This window comes from Myripristis murdjan, chromosome 14 (assembly GCF_902150065.1).
Source record: "Myripristis murdjan chromosome 14, fMyrMur1.1, whole genome shotgun sequence".
Taxonomy (NCBI): Eukaryota; Metazoa; Chordata; class Actinopteri; order Holocentriformes; family Holocentridae; genus Myripristis; species Myripristis murdjan.
In genome coordinates this window covers 12,577,194-12,596,786 of record NC_043993.1, presented here as the reverse complement: position 1 = coordinate 12,596,786, position 19,593 = coordinate 12,577,194, and the positions used below count along the sequence as shown (strand labels likewise).

General features: G+C 40.8%; 1 protein-coding gene across 3 annotated transcripts; it reads right to left on the bottom strand.

Annotated features, from left to right (window-relative positions):
* Positions 1 to 393: 393 nt before the first annotated feature.
* Positions 394 to 16,512, bottom strand: LOC115372087 (calpain-1 catalytic subunit-like). 3 transcript variants are annotated; one of them, XM_030069806.1, is made up of 15 exons: positions 16,410 to 16,512; positions 14,536 to 14,610; positions 14,292 to 14,357; positions 12,941 to 13,052; positions 12,551 to 12,805; positions 12,366 to 12,438; positions 12,041 to 12,159; positions 11,760 to 11,893; positions 3,533 to 3,707; positions 3,347 to 3,418; positions 2,680 to 2,765; positions 2,442 to 2,516; positions 2,115 to 2,275; positions 1,733 to 1,902; positions 394 to 1,201 (listed from the first exon to the last, which is right to left on the bottom strand). In XM_030069806.1, the coding sequence occupies exons 5-15, from the start codon at positions 12,782 to 12,784 to the stop codon at positions 998 to 1,000; spliced, it is 1,503 nt and encodes a 500-aa protein (XP_029925666.1). In that variant the 5' UTR covers positions 12,785 to 12,805; positions 12,941 to 13,052; positions 14,292 to 14,357; positions 14,536 to 14,610; positions 16,410 to 16,512; the 3' UTR covers positions 394 to 997. The 3 variants fall into 3 exon arrangements, with proteins under 3 accessions (XP_029925666.1, XP_029925665.1, XP_029925664.1); XM_030069805.1 differs by lacking the exon at positions 12,941 to 13,052 and having other exon boundaries at positions 16,410 to 16,506; XM_030069804.1 differs by lacking the exons at positions 12,941 to 13,052; positions 16,410 to 16,512 and adding an exon at positions 14,836 to 14,919.
* Between the last annotated feature and the right edge of the window lie 3,081 nt (positions 16,513 to 19,593).

Below are 19,593 nucleotides of genomic sequence, written 5' to 3'. Positions count from 1 at the left end.
ATTGCCTAATCAACAGTTGGCCCCTGGAAAAATTCCTCTTAGACAGGATGTCAGCATTACAGCAGATCAGATTATGCAAATTTTCATGACAAGATGGTACCTGAAGCGGAATCAAAAGATATGTTGATGATGCTGAATAAATAACCACTTTACTTCAAGGATTTTGCATCAGCATTCACTGCTTAACATGGTGAATATGCCAGCTTTTGAAATTACAATTTGTCCTTTCGTAATTACTGTATATTGCATTTTGTGGGAAAAAAAGCCATGAAATCAAATCACAAGCAACCAGAAAATGGCAGAAATATATATTTTTTAATACAGCAGTTGCCTAAAGTGGAATGGCTGTCTTTTCAAAATCTTAAGTCTGCTGGTAAGACCCAGTAGCCCTTTAGGCTACTGGGTGTGTTATGTGAGCGGCTGGAGGGGAAAGTTCATTAGTGATGTTGAAGATGATTTCAGGCTATAAAAGGAAACATTTCTAATACTAGCAATAAATGAAGTAAGGAAGTAATGAATGTTTGTGATCTGTACACTTCATCAGATAACCAAGTAAGGACAAAAAGGGAAAATTGGTGTCTCAGTCTGACGTTCTGCGCATTCACAAAGACAGCTTTCATCATGTAGACATATATTTGTCTTGACAGGCCTCACAAAGCAAAAGAAAGTTTAAAACCATATATTTTAATTATGTGAATTATGAGTAGAGGTACAGAGTAGGCGAAGCAGTGATTGCAATTCAACAAGACATGCATAATTCTAATTTTTCATCCGGCTACCCTGAGTATTTAATTTTTGCATGCGGTGAAGATGAACAGGAAAGACGACATGTACTCCAATCAGAAGCCCCGAGGCACAGTTCCCTTTTACAGTAAGCTTGCTTGCATAACCAAAGCACAACTCCATTTTTTTGGGTTTACAACCATTATCATAGCACATGCAAAAGAAGAGAATGCGGATTATTTTCAGTTTGGCTGTATTGCAGGTAATTTTGTCTTCACTCCAGCTCGGCCTCTGCCTTGGAGTAAATTGTGAGGATGAAGCTTGAAGTCTTCTCGGGTTTGAATGTGCAGGGAATGATCACATACTCTCCTGGCTGCAAGCTGTGGAGCTCAACGATCTCCCTCTTATAATAGAACGTACTGACTTCAAGAGGGGAGCCGTCTCCCATCAGTGAAGCGGTGAGCTGCCCCTTTGGTGCCTGCAAGGAGCAAAAAATGAGAAATTTTGCTTTTTACAGCAGCTTGCAATCAAAAACTCTCAAAAACAATGCTACATAAGGTCTGACTATATGATCGTTAACAAGGAACATTTTTGGGGTCATTTTATTGTCTCCGTCACCATAAACAATTGTAAACACACTGGCATTATATTATTATTGAGCTGTATCAAATGTTTTGATCATATATTGATTATTTCTTGGTGGAGGATGGGTACTTTGTCATTGTTTCAATTATCGTTACAGAAAGATTTATTGTTGTTGATTCATTGGTTTTGTTTTTTGTTTTTGTTGCATTATGATGTCATTTTTTGTTTTATGTTTAGTTGTGTGGACCCCAGGAAGATTAGTTGCTACCTTGGTAGTGACTAATGGGGATCCAGATAAATAAATAAAGAAAAAATTAAAAAATAAATAAATAAATAAATACATACGTACATACATACAGACATACATACATAAATGATGTAGGTTTCTGTGGTAAAATATGAATGTGGCAACAATTTCAATTACCTCTGGTGGAACCTCATAGATCATGAAGCCAATGGCGTGATATTTCACTTTGCTGCGCTTTTCTTCATCAGATTTCTGCATGAGAGACACTAAGATGTTCTTGCTTCCTTGGCTCTCTCCTTCCACTGCCTTCACTCTGATGCGGAACTGGGGATTTTTCCAAAACTCCTCTGGGGAAAAGGATGGGGGACATGTAAGCAGTGGTTATATAACTGTCAGACACTCGTTTTGTCTTTGTGCTCAAACCACCTCAATCCCTGAAGCTGCCCAATTATACTCTGCTTTGTAATTGGGGGTTACAGAGAATGCCATATGCTTTGCTTTCTGAAAAATACAAAACAAAAGGTCACAGACTCGCAAGCATAAACAGCAGAAGGCTCACCTGAAGTTCTGTCAGAGCCTGCAGCAGTTTTCCCTGCTTCCCAACAACCTTCCTTCATTGAGCACTTCCACTGGCAGGCAGCATCATCATCCAGGAAGTTGGGGCTGTCACAACAGATGGCCATGTCTTCATAATAGACACAGTAATCCTCAAGAGTCATCCTGAAAGAGAGAGACAGACAGACAGAAATCACTGACAAGCCTTCGAATGAAGCTGCAAAGAGTACCAACCCACAAATTGATGAGTCATGATATAACAACACCATAATTATTTAGAGAATTTAAGTTTTGAGGGGTTTTTCCCCATTTCCTTCTTGGATGACATTACCAGAATTCTCCATCATTGCGCACTTTGAGGCACTGGTCACGGACGTCAGAGCTAACAGTTTCCCACAACTCTGATCTGTAAGACAGAGTACGTTTCAAAACCACTCCCATGTTCGTTCATACATCAGCAACACTTTGTTGCCTAAAGGATTGTTGTGGACAAGAACCTGCGCTGTCATCTACATGCAGATAACAGTGAGGGATGAGATTCATCATGTTAGGGCGGCACTGTTTCTTACTTGTCGCTCCAGTCTCCATTCCACTCCTTCTCACCCCACGGGTTCCAGATTCTCACCAGATTCACCTTCGCCCCTTTACTCAAAACCTGTAATTTCCAGCAAAAACAGCCAATAAATAAATAAATAAATGTCCAAGATGTTCTGTATCATCATAAAAATTAAAATGCATTTATTTTACATGGCAGGAACTGAGTAAATTCATTGCACCAATGTACTGCTGCCTAGTCGGGCCATTACATGGAAACAATACACACCGAAAAAAATAAAAGTGATAAATCTAGGTGATAAAAATGCAGATACAGTGCATCAAAAACTCCACAAGATGGAACCACAGAACATAAAATGTCATGAAACCTTGTGGGTTTCAAGCAGGACAATTCACTCACTGACAACCCCGGAGTTAAAAAAAAAAAAAAAAAAAAATACAACAGCTGTACTTCTGTCTAGTGTCAGAATATATTTATAGAGAGGTGAAGACAATAATGAAGTTATACGCATACCAGGAGAAGCATGAAAGAGGGAATAACTTTTTAAAAATGTATTACATAACATACAGCAATGCATTCTCAATTCCCTGAGGCCTTAAAATAGTTGAAAAGGCATTAACAGATATACATGATTGTACACACACACACACACACACACACACACACACACACACACACACCTGTTTGACTCCTGTCACAGCGTAGATATGCCCGCTCACCAGACCAGCCTCTTCTCCTGGTTTTCCTTTCTCCTGAAACAGATAAAGAATTTTTTGTTTGTTTGTTTCTTTTTGTCACCAACTGTATGGCTCTTTTAAAGCCTTTCTCCTGCCATAAGGAAATATGAAGCATGGCCGAGCCCTTACCTGTCCATACGTGGCACATCCCATCATAGTTTTGGCCTTGGTGGCTCTGGTCATCACGTCCCACAGGTCACTGGGCTGCTCGGTGAGTTTGTAGGTCATGTGCACCCTGCCGCTGAAATCCATGAAGGCCTCCGATGGATTTCCAGCAATCATGTCTCCATAGGAGCCACACACCCTGAAGCAAATAGGGAAATGGGCATCTGTGAATTTAGTGGTGCTGATTCTGAACTTTTGAGGTAAAAAGGAATTTTATTTATTTATCCTTTATTTAACCAAATAAAACTCATTGAGATAAAATGCAATCTCTTTTTCAAGAGTGACCTGGCCAAGAGGGCAGCACACTGAACATATGACCAAACATGTTCCGAGACATGGAAAAACAAAACAAACAGAAAACAATTACAAGGCTTCAATGTAGTAGGAAGCAGATGAGGTCAAGGACAGGAGCATTTCCCACAAAGTTCACGCTCCACATCCTGAAGGGTGTCCTTAAAGGCACTGAAAGAAACTAAATCTGGAAGCTTCAGGGTAGTTTGGAGTAGTGCTGGGCGATATGACCAAAAATTCATATCACGGTATAAATTGCATCCCTCACGGTAACGGTATATATCGCGGTATAAATGTTGCAGTGTAAAACTTATCATGGAAGTGTTTCTAAATGGGTTTTTTAGACCCTTTGCAAGGCTAAATTGTTTTAAAAAACAATAACAACAACAAAAAAACAAAGATATAATCTAATTTTTTGAGCATTTATTGTCCAAAGAACAAGAGAGGTACAGATTTAGAAGTACAAAAATTCTCACAAAAATAAAGTGAATATTGTAAACAGTTCTCTTGTGCAAAAAGTGTCACAGAACATTTGGTTTAATATTTAAAATTAGCTGCAAACATAAACACTGAACTTTGGTTCCTCTACTCCACAGTGCAAAATTTTGGACTAGAGGACTTTGGGGGGTTACGACGAATCTTTTGTAGCACAGAGGAGATACGTTGCTCAAACACTCGGTATGTAGTATTATGAGTTGTAGAACATAATAAATTATCTTGCAGGAGTTGATGTTTACCAGTAAGCTTGACTCCAATAATTTAACAATATGTTAAATTATTATTTGTTTTAAAAATGCAAATTACTTATCAAACAGACCTAACAATTCAACAACCAATGAATGAGCAGGAGTATGCCTGTGATAACACAGATTGAATGTGAAAAATAAGCCGAAGTGATACCTCTTCTCTAAATAGACAAGCTAAGCCAGTGTGCTGCTGTTAGCCAGTGAAACTACAGCAGAGTGGGACCTCTTCACTTTGCTTAACAATCTATGTCAGTGCGCTGCTGTAGCCCCAATAGTATATGTCTGCAGACCCGGAGACTGCAGATTCAGGCCCGCAGTTTTGGGACCCGCAGTTCTAGGCCCCTCGCAGCGACACCTACTGGACTGGACCCGCAGTTCTAGGCCCCTCGTTTTCCCGCAACAGCGGCACCTACTGGATGACTGCAAAACTGCAAGAATTTCCCTCGGGGATCAGTAAAGGAGAGCGCCACCTACTGGACTGGACCCGCAGTACAGGACCCGCAGTTCTAGGCCAGGGGTTCTCAAACTTTTTTGGCCCAGGGACCCCCTGGAGGGGTCAAGATTTTCCGGGGACCCCCTGACACTCGCAACACTGATAAGCATAATACTTATAACACATTTGTACTCTTAGCTAGTTGATTAGCAGCATTAGCACATAGCCTCACCCAAGGGCGTAGGTTTGGTTGGGTGGGGACATAAAAGTGCTCCAAGGCGGCACCCCTGAAAATTGATGTTTTTTGCATTTATGACTGCAATTTCATGTCATGTAGAGCTGATCAAATAAACAAGCAAACGATCATAATCAGAAAAAATAAAAATTAGTAAGGGATTGACATTAATGTTTATACTGCATATATGAATATCTACACTGACTACAAGTATTTAATAATTCTGTAATGTTGTAAGTTAAAGGCAACTAAAGAAAGACAAGCATACTGTACATCAACAATACCATACAGAAACATAAATAAAATAAATGTTTGACACTACCTAAATACAAACAGATTAGTGTCCATTGCCTTGCTCTTATTTGAAAAAAAAAAAAAAAAAAAAAAAAAATCTGTTGTTGAGGCTCTACAGTTCTATAAGTTTGACATTTTAAAACATGGTTAGTAAAAATGGATAATTCCTGCTTCCCTAGAGACAACAGGCCAGTGTGCCTGATAAAAGCTCTCATGTCAAAGAAGCATGCTGAACTATTGTTCTAACTGCCACCTGACAAAATAAACAGTGATGAAAACAGTTCGTGTGCGTAGCCGCTGGCCAACCAGCCAAACAAACTCTGCTGTGCGCGTCCTCCGGTGCTTTTTACAACCACATGGAGTGATAGCGGGGACGGCTAATCACACATTAGCAAGAAACGGCAGAGCCAATCGATGAGCGATATTAGGTTAGAGACGGGACTTCTAGCAGAGACCGGCTGTTAACCCTTTTTGTACCAGAAGCATTGACTAGACACTGACGGACTTGAGTCTTTGTTGTTGCTGTTATTAGTGAAGCCGTGCGAGTGCCTGTGAGGTGTCATACCAGATTGCCTGATGTGTAATCACATAAGTAAGCTCCCCAAATCATCATGGGAGACACTTAAAAACGAACACAGTGTTTATTTCACAGTTTAACGCCCCTCTCCCCAAAAAAGTTTTCAAAAAATGAATAATAAAAAAAATACATTTCCATGAATTTTTTCGCGGACCCCCTGGCTATGCGTTGCGGACCCCCAGGGATCCGCGGACCCCACTTTGAGAACCGTGGTTCTAGACCCCTCGTTTTTCCGCGACAGCGCCACCTACTGGATGACTGCAAAACTGCAAGAATTTCCCTCGGGGATCAGTAAAGGAGAAGCTTTGAAGGTTTATTACAGCTTCAATTCTAACAGTTTAAATGTTTATTGTACCCCAATACTGCACTGGTTTAACGTTTATCACACCAAAATACTACATACTAACAATTGATTAAAGGTTTGTTACACCTCAATATGTTTTTGCATGCACGCATATGCACAACAGGAGCAGGAACAGGAGCCTGTGTCATTCCCCTGACTTTTTTTCATTGCTCTTATGTGTACAGGCACACTCATGCAAAGCCGTGCGTGCACGCACATTTGCGTGTATGCACTGTCTTGCGTGCACGCGCATGGACAAGCCGGGGAAACAGGCCAGGGATCTTGTGATTCTAACGGCTTTTTTCATGGGCGTAGCCAGACATTTTTCTCTGCAGTTGCTTTGTAGTTGCTATACAACTGTACGGAGTTGCTTGACAGTTTACTACAATGCCAATTAAACAGCATAAATAAGGATATGGATGTCATTATTGGCTTGTTCATTGGAATCAGAGCCATCTCGGAGATATGCAAACGCACCAGATAAACATTATGTTGTAGGCCTAGGCCTGGCAAAATCAATTTGACGTTTGTTGTTGATAATTTAACTGCTGGTATATATGCCGCTTTTTCAAGCTATCTTAGCGTCTGTGTTGCTTGGCAACCGTTCTGTCCACTCTATCTTGCTTGGTGGAAGAATGAGTAGTTCTCAATTTTATTGTGGCATTATTACCAATAAATTATTGATTTTTTTTTCTTGTGTGATTATTTTATGGGCTATATGGAGGGTAACCGTTTTATAAAAGCAGTAAGTCCCTTGAAGCAGTGGGTTACAGTGATTTTACAACGGTAAAACGCTCCTCAGCCACTGTGAAATCACTGTAACCCACTGCTTCTCGGGGCTTATTGCTGAAATTGCGAAGTATTTACTCTTCCACCAAGCAATAGCGTGCAATCCAGCAAGAAAGTGGGCAGAATGGTTGCCAAGCAACACAGACGCTGAGATCGGTGAAAATCAACAGTCTCTTTCTTCTCCTCACACCAGCACTGAAAGCAGCGAACAGACCACAGAGTTTGTTTCACAGTCGCCACTTCATTTCTCGCAATAAATAAATAAATAAATAAATAAATAATGCACCAAAGTTAATATTGTGGGTGATGGGCAACCCACGTCACACTGGGATAATAATAGTAAAATAATCTCATTACCTGTTAGTATGTTGACAAAGTTTCAGTATATGTTTTTTTCCACAAATTTTAATTAGTAGTATATGATACAAACAGGCATGTAAAGGGTTAATATTTGATTAAATAATGATTTAAAATAATTAAAAACATTTTAATAAATACAATGGAACGAAAAACCCTGGAAAAATTGATTTTAAAAAATCATAATTTTATGAAAGGGTAGATGCTTGACCATTTTTTGGTCAAAGGGTGGGATTCGGAACTTTTCCTTAGGGTATACAAGGGTTAATTTCACATTGCAGTCAGTTTACATTGTAATGCTTTATTATTCTACTTTTCAATATTTTTTTGAACCTCATCAGAGAGCTACACAATTTTAAATCATCACTAAGGCCATTCCATAACTTGAATCCACGTTGAATCCTTGCACTCCGATCGTCTGTCATTACTTGTCTCCGATGAAATAGGTGGCACTGTTGCGGAAAAACGAGGGGCCTAGAACTGCAGGTCCAGGACCGCGGTGCAGTTTTACAGTCGTCCAGTCCAGTAGGTGGCGCTGCGAGGGGCCTAGAACAATTCCGTGATCGATAAGTTGCCGATACCACGGTAGAGCACAAATCTCTACCGTGGCTCAATTTATATCGTTTCTATCGTCATACCGTGTATACCGCGCAGCACTAGTTTGGAGGGTGTTCCAATCTGCAGGGGCAGCGTATTTAAATGCCGTTTTGCCTTTCACCGTTTTTACTTTTAGAACAATCAGTTTTAGTACTTCGTGGGAGCGCAGACCATAATGGCTCTGGCTTCTTTGGAGGAAAACGCTTAGATAACTAGGAACCAGGCCCAAAAGAGATTTGTAAATAAAGCTCAACCAGCATGTTCGCCTGCGTACAGACAGAGATGGCCAGCCTGATTTGGCATACAGGGTACAGTGGTGGGTGAGCTGTTTACAACTGGTTACAAATATTAATGCACAATGGTACACAGTATTGAGAGAACGCAAACATTGGGCAGAGGCGTTCATATACAGTATGTCCCCATAATCAAGTAAAGGCAAGGAAAAGCAAGACTTGTTTCTAAAATAGAAACCTAGCTTGATCTTGAGCTTAGTGACCAGGCTGGCTATATGAGCCTTGAAGGACAGTTGGCTATCAATGATGAAGCCAAGATACTTATAATTTGGGACTAGCTCAATGACATTTCCTTGGAACGTCACAAGGTCTGGGGGAATAGATAGTGACCTAGTGCTGGAGAATAGCATGACCTTTGACTTATCTGCATTTAGAACCAACTTAAGCTTCTGCAAGCAGAACTGAACAACATCAAAAGCTGTCTGTAAAGATTCAAAGGCACTTTGAGCAGATGATGCACAGCAATAAATTATAGTGTCATCAGCATAAAGATGATACATAGCGTTTGGGAGATTCTGGCAGAGATCATTGACATAGATTGAAAACAACAAGGGCCCTAGCACAGAACCTTGTGGCACCCCTTTTGATACAGTAAGAAAGTATGATTTAGACCCTTCAAGCTGGACACATTGCGTTCTAGCACAGTGTTTCCCAAACTTTTTTTCTGGGGACCCATTTTTTAAAAATGACAAACCACTGCGACCCAAATCACAATGTAGGCTTTATCTATAAATCACAAGAGCAAACTTGTACATAAATTGCCATTTCTGGCCATTTTTAGTGCCATTTCCACATCACTTCATCTTGAATAGGTAAAACAGCCATCTCAAAAAGATATAGATTGTTCTCTTGTTGGGTAGTAGTGTCTTTATCCGGGGCTCTCTTTTTGATCAGCCAAGCATCCATTGTGGCTGGCGAATTACGGCGAAAATATGGCGGAAACACACTATTGGTGATCTGAGCGGAAAGTGCGAGTATGGTTTTAAAAAAAAAATAATTAAAAAAATAACGAGCTCCCTCATGTGGCTAAAAGGTATACTGCAGATATAGATCTTAAATAGGCTAGACTGGACATAGAAGAAATACCGTATTGATCTGAATATAAGACGACCCCGATTTTAAGACGACCCCTCTTTTTCAAGACCCTTTTTTGGAAATATACTTTTTATATGGACATTCTGTGACACCAGCCCATGCTAGCTTTAAACTCAGTGCGGAGTATGTTGAGCTGTGGCAACTTCAGGTGCTTTTTGCTGCATCACAGCCCTCGTAACGGGCAGTCCTTCACTACGTTTCTCATTCACAAAATCGCACACCCTCCTGTCAGTCTCGTTGAATCGACCAGTTTTTGGACCACGAAAAGTCCTTCTCTGGCTGTGGGCATTTTTTTTTTTTTTTTTTTAGCTCTTCTTTCTGAGACCGCCACCGTCTCACATTGCACTCAGGGCCAGGGTTAAGGGATGTTTATTTACCTTAACAGTTTCGGAGGTAACGTCAGAGAGCGTCCAACTGACAGCTGGAGCGGCATGTCAGCTGGCTGCTACATTCAACCGGGTGGCGGCGCACACCGGCCGGCCCACCTGATGCCGGCAGGTGCCGACCGAGGCACCGCACCCACCCGGCCAGGTCTGCTGGTTCTGACAGGTGCGCGGCGCACACAGACTGCCATATATACCTTTCATCATAAATCAACTTTTGTTTATACGCGGTTGCAGCAGCACCATGGACAGCGACACAGACAAAATGGTTGATTATTGATTGCGCAACGCGGCCATTCGCCGGTAATCGAGCCGCGCATTAAACGATTTTGCGGAGGCAGGAGGAAAGTTGCATGATTTACGTTGTATCCATGTTCACGCGCTGCGTGCGTGACCGTGCATGTGCTCGTGCATGAACACCAGTACCGTGCTGGAGCACACCCCTTCCAACCGTGCCAGAGCGGGCGAAGTGTGCTGTATTCAAGCACGGAACATATGCAAGTATGCAGGCGTTTTTTCAGGGCATTTTCAATGGGAAAAATATCGTCTTATATTCAGATCAATACGGTACTACAAATTTATTTGGCGACCCAAATAAAATCTCATGTGACCCACATGTGGGTCGCGACCCAGTATTTGGGAAACACTGTTGTAGCAGATAAGCAGTTGTTAAACCAGGAAGTTGCTTGTTTTGAAATGCCAATGTGGAGGAGCTTATTGATTAAGATATTGTGATCGACTGTATCAAACGCTTTTGATAGGTCAATGAACAGTGCAGCAGACCTTTTTGCTGTCTATAGCATCAATAATGTCATTAGTCACTTTTAGAGCAGCACTAACAGTGCTGTGCTGTTTCCTAAAGCCTGACCGAAATGTAGATAGAATGTCATTAGAATCTAGGAACTCTTTAAGTTGGTCACTGACAAGCTTTTCAAAAACCTTTGATAAAATGCAGTTTGGAAATTGGCCTGTAGTTGTTTAAGTTAGAGGATTCTCCACCTTTCAACATGGGAAGAACGAAGGTGGATTTCCAGACTTTAGGAATCTCATTGTGAGAAAGACTGAGATTAAAAATAAAAGTCAGAGGTTCAGCTACGAAGTCTGCCGCTAACTTTATAAAAAATGGGTCCATCTCATCAGGGCCAGCTGATTTCTTAGTGTCCAAAAGTTTCAGGGCATTGTTGACCTCAGATACACACGTCTAAAATGGAATTGGTTCTCTGCAGGTTTACCTATAGAAGGTAATGCATAATTGGGATTGTCGTCATTTGCTTTGTCCTGGCAGGATGATTCAAATAAAAAACCAGCAGCATTAATACTTGTGAATCATATTTCATTTTCACAACCATGGATATTATGTTGTTGCTCTTTCAGTTCGTCTGTCATTCCTCAGGATACATCAAAAACCTATGAACAGATATCCACCATGCTTGGTCAAAAGATGGGCCTTGTGCAGAAGAACAATTTATTCAGTTTTGGTGATCCAGATCTGACATTTAGGCAAATTATTTTGAGAGTCTTTATTTCAAATCCTGAGAGTGTGTTTGCAGGATCAAGAAACCAATTAAATTTATTTTTTTGTAACAGGAAATGTCTTTGGGTGTAACAGAAAGCTGGGGAGATGTTCAACATTTGTGTGCATTTGTTTTGGCATTTAGAGTGATTGGAATGTCAGTGACATAAAATATGTGAACGAACAAATGAATGAATGTGGCATTCCACAAGGAGATAGTAAAGGGTTCAGTAATGATCACATACTTGGCATAAGCTTTCTCCAGCAGGGGGGCCCAGAACTCAGTCCCAGATCTGGAGGAAACTGACACTGGCAGCATGTTGCGTGTCGGCAGCAGATCATCGACGACAACATCCACCCACTTTCCAAATCTCCAGAACTTCCAAAGGTAGAGGAGACATTGCAATGGGAACACTCACATCTATAGTTCTGATTCATTACAATCACTTTGTTTATCTTTGAAAACAATCCAAACAGGGACACTGGTTTTCTTTTAGAACAGTACATCAGGCAAAGATTATTTTACCCTGAAGTGAAATATTCCAGCATAGCCATCCTTGAAGTTCTGGTCTAAAGGCACCACTTGTGCCATTAATGATTTCCGAAGTGTCAGCGAGCCAAAAGATGAAAGAAGCCAGCAGTTGCCTGGAGGCAGACATGAGGATGGTAGATAGTTTGTTTTATGTTTGAGTGAAGGCATTCTTCCAATATTGACACTGTAAAAAAAAAATCTGAGCAGAATTTCCTACTTGGGCTATGAGACTACAGTGAAGCACAGACTGTATTACCAAATTATAATGAGGATTGAATGTAATCGGTTTGGATGGATTAAATATAAAGTTTAAAGTTACCAATATCTCCTTGTTTGAAGTCAAACCTTGAAGCCCCATCAACAACAAAGGAAGGATCAACATTTCCCAGTTCCTATAAACAGAGAGAGACATTTGGCAACTTAATCAAGTTGTTTTCCCCAATCGTGTGTTAATTTCAATATTGCCATGCGTAGAGAAATTGGATTGACTTGGACAGTGCCTACCCCGGGTCTATGCCACTCCACCTCTGTCAACTGCTCAGCAGTTAGACCCTCTATTTCGCCCAGAGAATCAAGATTTGCTGGGAAAGCATCATCCGTAAATAATTCCCCCTTGCTGAGAAGAGATTCCTTGAGTTGCTCATAGTCTTGGCCTTGAAATTTCTCTGGGTTGGAAGGGCTGCCTACACCACCAGGTTCATAAAGGGAATTTACCATCGTAACACAAGTGGAAGGCATTTTGCGAAATAATGGTAGTGCCTGAGGAACAAGTATAGCACAAACACCACAACACTCAAAATTTCTCAAAAGTGTTAAAAAAATACAGCACATTTTAAATCTCTTATTAAAGTTCAGTAGTATTTCAGAAAAGTGATGTGAAAATAAAATATTTACCTGTAAAGAGAGTCCTTGCAGCTGATACACTGTACTCTACAAGTGCAGCTTAGCAGAACTGAGACCCTTGTTTTTATACGTTTTTGGCAGATAATCACTCCCTCATGCAAAACTGTTTTTGGTTTGTGGTGCATTGCAAAACAGACAAACAGTGTGACCATTGTGCAGCATGTGTTGGCCTGTACACACCAAAATGTTTTGAACTTCTCAAATTTCAATGATTTCAGCATTACCAACATCTCTGTATGACAGCCTTCAATAAAACTCTCACAATCAACCCCACAAGTCCATTTCCCATATTATCTTGTAGCACAGGGTGTCCATAAAGTCTCTTTACAATTTAACAAATTTATTACAAAAGCAAATGAATAGACAATTATTACAAAATGAGGAGTAGATATTGAAGTTCTTTTGCCTCATTTAATACAACTCCATATGGACACCATTAGCTGCATGAAGCACATCAAGACGGTACTTGATTTCTTGCCATGTTCGCTGTAGCAGAGCCTCATCAATGGTGGCAATGGCATCAGTGATCTTTTGCTTCAGGTCGCTGATGTCCAGTGTGATAAAAAACTTTGATAACCACTGAGTACATAGAACAAATCTGATTAACATATCTCATCAATTGCTTTTGTAATAGATTTTTTAAATTGTAAAGAGACTTTGTGGACACCTTGTATTTTAGACCACAGACTTGTAAGACACTCCACTGTCTCTCTCAGCTGTTGACAGAGGAGCAGCAAGGAGTCCTCCAGTTGCGGTTCTGCCAGTGTGTTTTGCAGTAAGGCTGGATTCCATTAGGAGGTTGCACCTTTTGTATAATACCAAAAGATATATAGAGTATCTATCCTATTTTTGTAATGACAATTTTCAGTATTCTCCCACTGCAGATCTACATACACTATCAAAACCACACACAAACACTGGGATGTTTGGATGGGATGGGATGGGAACACTGGGTTCCAATAGCATTCCAAGCATAGATAAAATGTTGACAGATGTTAAAATTTATGTTGTTGTTTATTGTTAGGTGCAGACAGGGAGAAGCCATCTCGGTAGATAGTCACTTTAAGTCAGACTGCCCAAGTGGGGAAAACATAGAACTCCTAACACCAAGATGTCCCGTGACTGAATTTGCTGTGAGCGCCAAGCTGCAAAGGCCATCACAAGATAAAGGCTGATCTGTTTCTATGCAACAGAGACCATTCCTGTTTAAAATTATCAGCACCAAAATTAAATGGAAGTGACAAGGTAACAGGGTAATAAGCCACATAAATGAATTTAATGGCAAGAAGTGACAGGTGAAAGTGACACAACAATAAACATATCAACATTATTCTTTTCTTACCTGTGACCCTGCATAATCATCCCTGTTGGCCTCTGGTCTACTGTCTCCTCTCTCACCCTGCTCTTTCTATTGTGGCAATAAAGATTAAAAAATGTGTGGAAAGCAACATTTTGAAATAGAATTAGGAATACAGTAGTAGTAGAATTTAACCTTAAAATCCCTTTTATGTTATCGATATTTTCTCTCAGCCAGTTATAACAGAGACATTATAAGGACTTATATATAATTCATAATTTCTCCTCACCTGCTGTGAAGACCCTTCATGTCCATCCCTGCTGCTGGCCTCTGGCCCACTTTCTCCTCCCTCAGCCTGCTCCTGCTATTGTATAAAGATTAAAAAAATATGTGCACAACAATAGTGAGCACATGTTCTGTGGAGAAATTAAGGAGGAGTGGGTTTATAACTAGCAAGCTTAGCTAACTAAATTGACATCTATTTGTCATCTTTTAGCCAAAGTCCTAGGCAATAATATACAGTATAAAATATAGAATGTCTCTGTTTTAGCTAAACATTATCTACATGTAACAGCATTACTCAACTTACACGGTTTGTTTGGAAAAAACCGTCTAAAGTTTTTTGCCTCTTGGCTGGTTTCCTGAACATTTTTGAAGCACAACCTCTGTCTCTGATGACACGTCAGCGGTGTTTGTTTGCCGTTAGCTCCCCCTACTCTTGATGTGTTTAGAGGCGGCTCGGAAAAACGCTTTACAACATGTTAAAAATGAATTAAGTGGTTGTAATGGCTGTAAAAGTGCTGGGGACAGAGGGCACAGATACGGGAAGTGCGGGGAAATGTCCCCCATGTGTCCCGCGTCCGCTACGCCCATGGACCATAGCAAGGAGTCCTCCAGTTGTCAAAATGATCTGGACCACAGCAAGGCCCCAGGCTTTCAAGGTCCAACTAGGGTTGCAAACTGTCACGCAGACAAATAAGGGACCCCCACCCCGTCAAAACAAACAAACAAACAAACAAACAAACAAACAAACAAATAAATAAATAAGCTGTGTCCAGGGGCCGCGAGCTAAAAATGTCTGTCCTATTTTGGACGTTTAAACAATAATTTTGTCACAGCCTACATGACTAGTCTGAAACACAAAATTACTGAAACATACAAACAGCTACATTTCCATCCAAGGCCAAACCTGACTGAACAAAAGATTGTCATGCAATGATTAATGAGGACATGATCAAGTTACAATAAAATGAGGCTTTATTCCCAAAATGTGAACAGAATGGGTAGCTTACTCAGAGGCAGTGGCGGTTCTGCCCATGTTGCCGCCCTGGGCGAAATTACTGCCTTGCGCCCTCCCGTTCTAGTCGCGCGCGCGGGCGCGCGGAGCAAGAACTTCCAAGCGATAACGGCCGCTACCGGTGCCCCTCTGGCGGCTACACGCGCCCCTCCCAAAGCAGGGGCACCAACACCTGCACAAATACCTTTTTTTGGAAAAATACAAAATCTTGTTTGCATAAAAAAAAAGCCAGCCGGCTTGATGCTTACAGGTGCCGCGCCCACCCGGTCAGGTCTGCCGGATCTGACAGGTGAGCGGCGCACACATACTGCCATCCTCTCATTATAGATCAACTTTTGTTCATACGCGGCTGCAGCACAACGGACAATGACACAAACAACATGGTTGATTATTGACTGCGCAATGCGGCCATTCGCCGGTAATTGCGGCATCAGGCGCGCCTACCTACTGGTTTATATGCAAGCACAATACATGTGTATTTGCTTAGACCCCAATATTAGACGAGGGCGTTTTTTCAGGGCATTTTCAGTGGAAAAAATATTGTCTTATATTCAGATGAATACGGTAATAGAAAACTGCTTTGCAGCGAGGATGATTTTTTTTTTTTTTTTTTTTTTTTTGCGCTCATGCCGCCCCCCACGTGACATGAAAATATGCCGCCCCGGGCGGCTGCCCGCTTCGCCCGTGCCTAAAACCGCTACTACTGAGGTTAATAGCCTACTGAAATGAGGCCATATTACACTCCTTTGGAACATTATAAAATAAACAGCCTTTATTCGCAAAATGTGAACAATGATATGTGCACTGACGGTAACACTGCAATTATTCATTATTCGTTTAACGTAAAGCCTTAAGCTCAAAACTACCCGAGCGTCCGCGAGTCTTTTTCCCGGGGTCCTGCGGTGCGTTCGGGGCCAAGGCCGGAGGGTCCGGGGGCATGAGGGAGCGCTGGAGCCGAGGACGATGCATGGGTGCGCCACGGGACCCCGGGAAAAAGACTCACGTACGCTCGGGTCGTCTTGACCCGTTAAAGGCTGAATTATGCTTCTGCGTAAGCGGAGCGTACGGGGGTTGTGCGAACCTGCTCTTAACCCCCCCCCGCACCCCTTCTTCATCTTCTCCTTTTCTTCTTCTTCTTTTATAGTTTTTACCTAGCCTATTCACGACTCTACACTGTCCAACCAAAAACTGATCTTGTAGCCTGATGTAGTGATTTTAAAAATATTCTTGAAAATTAATGAGGGGAATTTAATTCAAAGGGTTAAAGAAAAGTCTGATAAAATACACACCAGCCTCTGGGCTCCTTTAGGTTTCCATTAGTTTGCTCATATTTAGTATTTAGGGTGTCTGCCCTGAAAAGTCCACGAGAGTTGATGCCAAATGTTTTTGTCTTTAAGTGCCAGTGAAATAATGTCTTAACCGGCAGAATAAACACGAGGCGTGAGATGGTTTATAAAATGAAATATCAATATCAGTTGAATCAAAGTGACGATTTTGACGAAACTCAAACTGAGGGCAGACCTCCATCAAGGGTCGACTCTCACTGTTAGAGAGGGCCAGTTCCTCTGCAGGAGTGTATAGCTGAGTGGGAGACACATTAATTTATTGAACACACAAATGTTGCGCTAGTGTAGTCAGAACTAGCCTACTCGTGCCGTCATGGTGCACTGTAAAAAATCTGAAGTTGAGAAAACTTAAAAATGTAAGGCAACCAGCTGCACAGCCTTTTTGAGTTTCTTCAACTTCTGGGGTTGTAAAGTTTAAACAACTTAAATTTGTGAGTTAGACTGCTTGTTTACTCAAACTGTTATGTCAAGTTGAAAAAACTCAAAATTACTATTGTGATGTACTAACATACATAGGTTAACTTTACTTAAATTCTTAAGTTTAGCCAACTTGAAGTTGTTTGTTCAGTAAAATTATAATTACAGGTACACTGGACTGTATATGTCTTGTTGAGCTAACTTTTATTTAAACTCAAGATTTGCAGTTAATGCAACTTGGGTGCCCAGAAGTTCAGTAAACTCAAAAAGGATGTGCAGCTGGTTGCCTTACATTTTTAAGTTAGCTTAATTTACTTACATAAACAGGTTTACACAAAAAAGCATGCTTTTAAGTTGGGATAACTACAACAAAACTGACTGCTGTATATGAGCATTCCGCCTTAAGTCTGAAAGCTGCTGCTGGACCCTTCTCAGTAACAGACAAGAACACTCAAGAACACATAACTCTTTTTTAATAACAATGAAAAACATTTGCTGTGACTGACTCAATAATTTTACTTTTTTTTTTTTTTTAAGTGCTTTGTCAATAATTGTACAAGTACCTCTTTCTTTTTTGCACAATGATTTAAAATATTCTATCTCTTTAGGGGAAAAAAAAAAACAAAAACATGACAAACCAGCACCAAAACTCACAAATTATAACAACTTCATTCATGTAACAACATTTTCTTTTAAAGGTTAAACATTACAGTCACAGAGATTTACTATATTTAGCAGATGTGCAAAGGTCTTTGAAATCACACAGTTCACAGAAAAAAGTGATATGCTCTTTAGGTTTAGAGGCCTGTTTGTGTGCTCTAGTGAGATGGGACTTCAGTGCACCAGTTGTCTTGAAAGTGCAGACGCAGTCTGTGTACAGGCATGGCAGTGGCCAGAATCGCCCCTTGGCAATGTCGAAGTCTGTAATGCTTGAAGAGGACCTCTCGATCAGGGCGTGAAAACTTGCACTCCTTACCCTACATTCAACTCCTAAAAATAGATCAAAACAACAAAATAGTTAAAACTGTACTCAAAAAAGGGTACATGACAAATTCAAATACATAGAATGTATTGTGATCAATATTCATTCAATCACAGATTTTTCTGTTTGTCTTATCTTTTTTATGTATATTATATAATAATTGATAACACTATCAATTTTATGGCTGGCAGATTATACCTGCTGACAATATTATTGTTTCTGTTAATGTCTAGTTATCCATCAGAGTTAACTTGCAATTTAGTAATCAAACAGACCTAACAATTCAGCTACCAATGAATGAGCAGTAGTATGCCTGTGATAACACAGATTGAAAAATAAGCCGAAGTGATACCTCTTCTCTGAATAGACAAGCTAAGCCAGTGTGCTGCTGTTAGCCAGTGATCGATAAGTCGGTTTGGGGGAAAACTACATCAAAATAACGTACTCCCTGTTTTTCCTGCCTGCGGCACGCGTGAAAGCTAGAGGGGAGAGGAGAGCCGCACCAGAGCCGTGCGACACACGTAGGCAGTGTGGCCACTGCAACCCTGTGTATGGGTCATCAGTTTACACCGGTTTTCCCCGGAGACTAAGGTCAAAGCCCGGGGAAGTCGCCCCCTGCAGCTAGCTGGCTGATGGCAGTTCTGCGGACCGTTGCGCTCAGACATACAAAGCTAGCAAACAAATGGATAGTTTCTGATTCACTGAATACGTCATGTAGCACCACGTCTTCGATTTTAACTGGCAGGAAACTACAGAGAAGCTGTAACGTTAGCTGTTACAAAAGTAAATGTAGTTGACAACACTTACCTTATTCATGCATATTCATGCCGAAAACATAAAACCTCTCTGTTCTTCGTCTTTTATCCCATCTGTGGCACACATCTCCTTGGAAATCTAAAATGTGGCGTGAACAAGTGGGAGTGGGAGGCGGGTTATAGTTGTTTTGTTTTCTTTTCTTCTTCTTCTTCTTCTTCTTCTTCTTCTTCTTCTTCTTCTTCCGGGAAGTATTTTTCTTCTTCTTCTGTTGAGTTTTATGGCGGAAGTACATACAGTACAGGCCAAAAGTTTGGACACACCTTCTCATTCAATGCGTTTTCTTCATTGTCATGACTATTTACATTGTAGATTATAACTGAAGGAATCAAAACTATGAATGAAAACATGTGGAGTTATGTACTTAACAAAAAAAGGTGAAATAACTGAAAACATGTTTTATATTCTAGTTTCTTCAAAATAGCCACCCTTTGCTCTGATTACTGCTTTGCACACTCTTGGCATTCTCTCCATGAGCTTCAAGAGGTAGTC

Excerpts from the sequence above, each read along its gene's own strand:
- LOC115372087 (XM_030069804.1), bottom strand. The coding sequence starts at position 14,895 with ATGTTCAGGAAACCAGCCAAGAGGCAAAAAACTTTAGACGGTTTTTTC. Across the intron at positions 2,276-2,441 it reads CGCAATGATGGAGAATTCTG|GATGACTCTTGAGGATTACT; the intron begins GTAATGTCATCC and ends TCTCTCTTTCAG. Across the intron at positions 1,202-1,732 it reads TCTATGAGGTTCCACCAGAG|GCACCAAAGGGGCAGCTCAC; the intron begins GTAATTGAAATT and ends TGCTCCTTGCAG.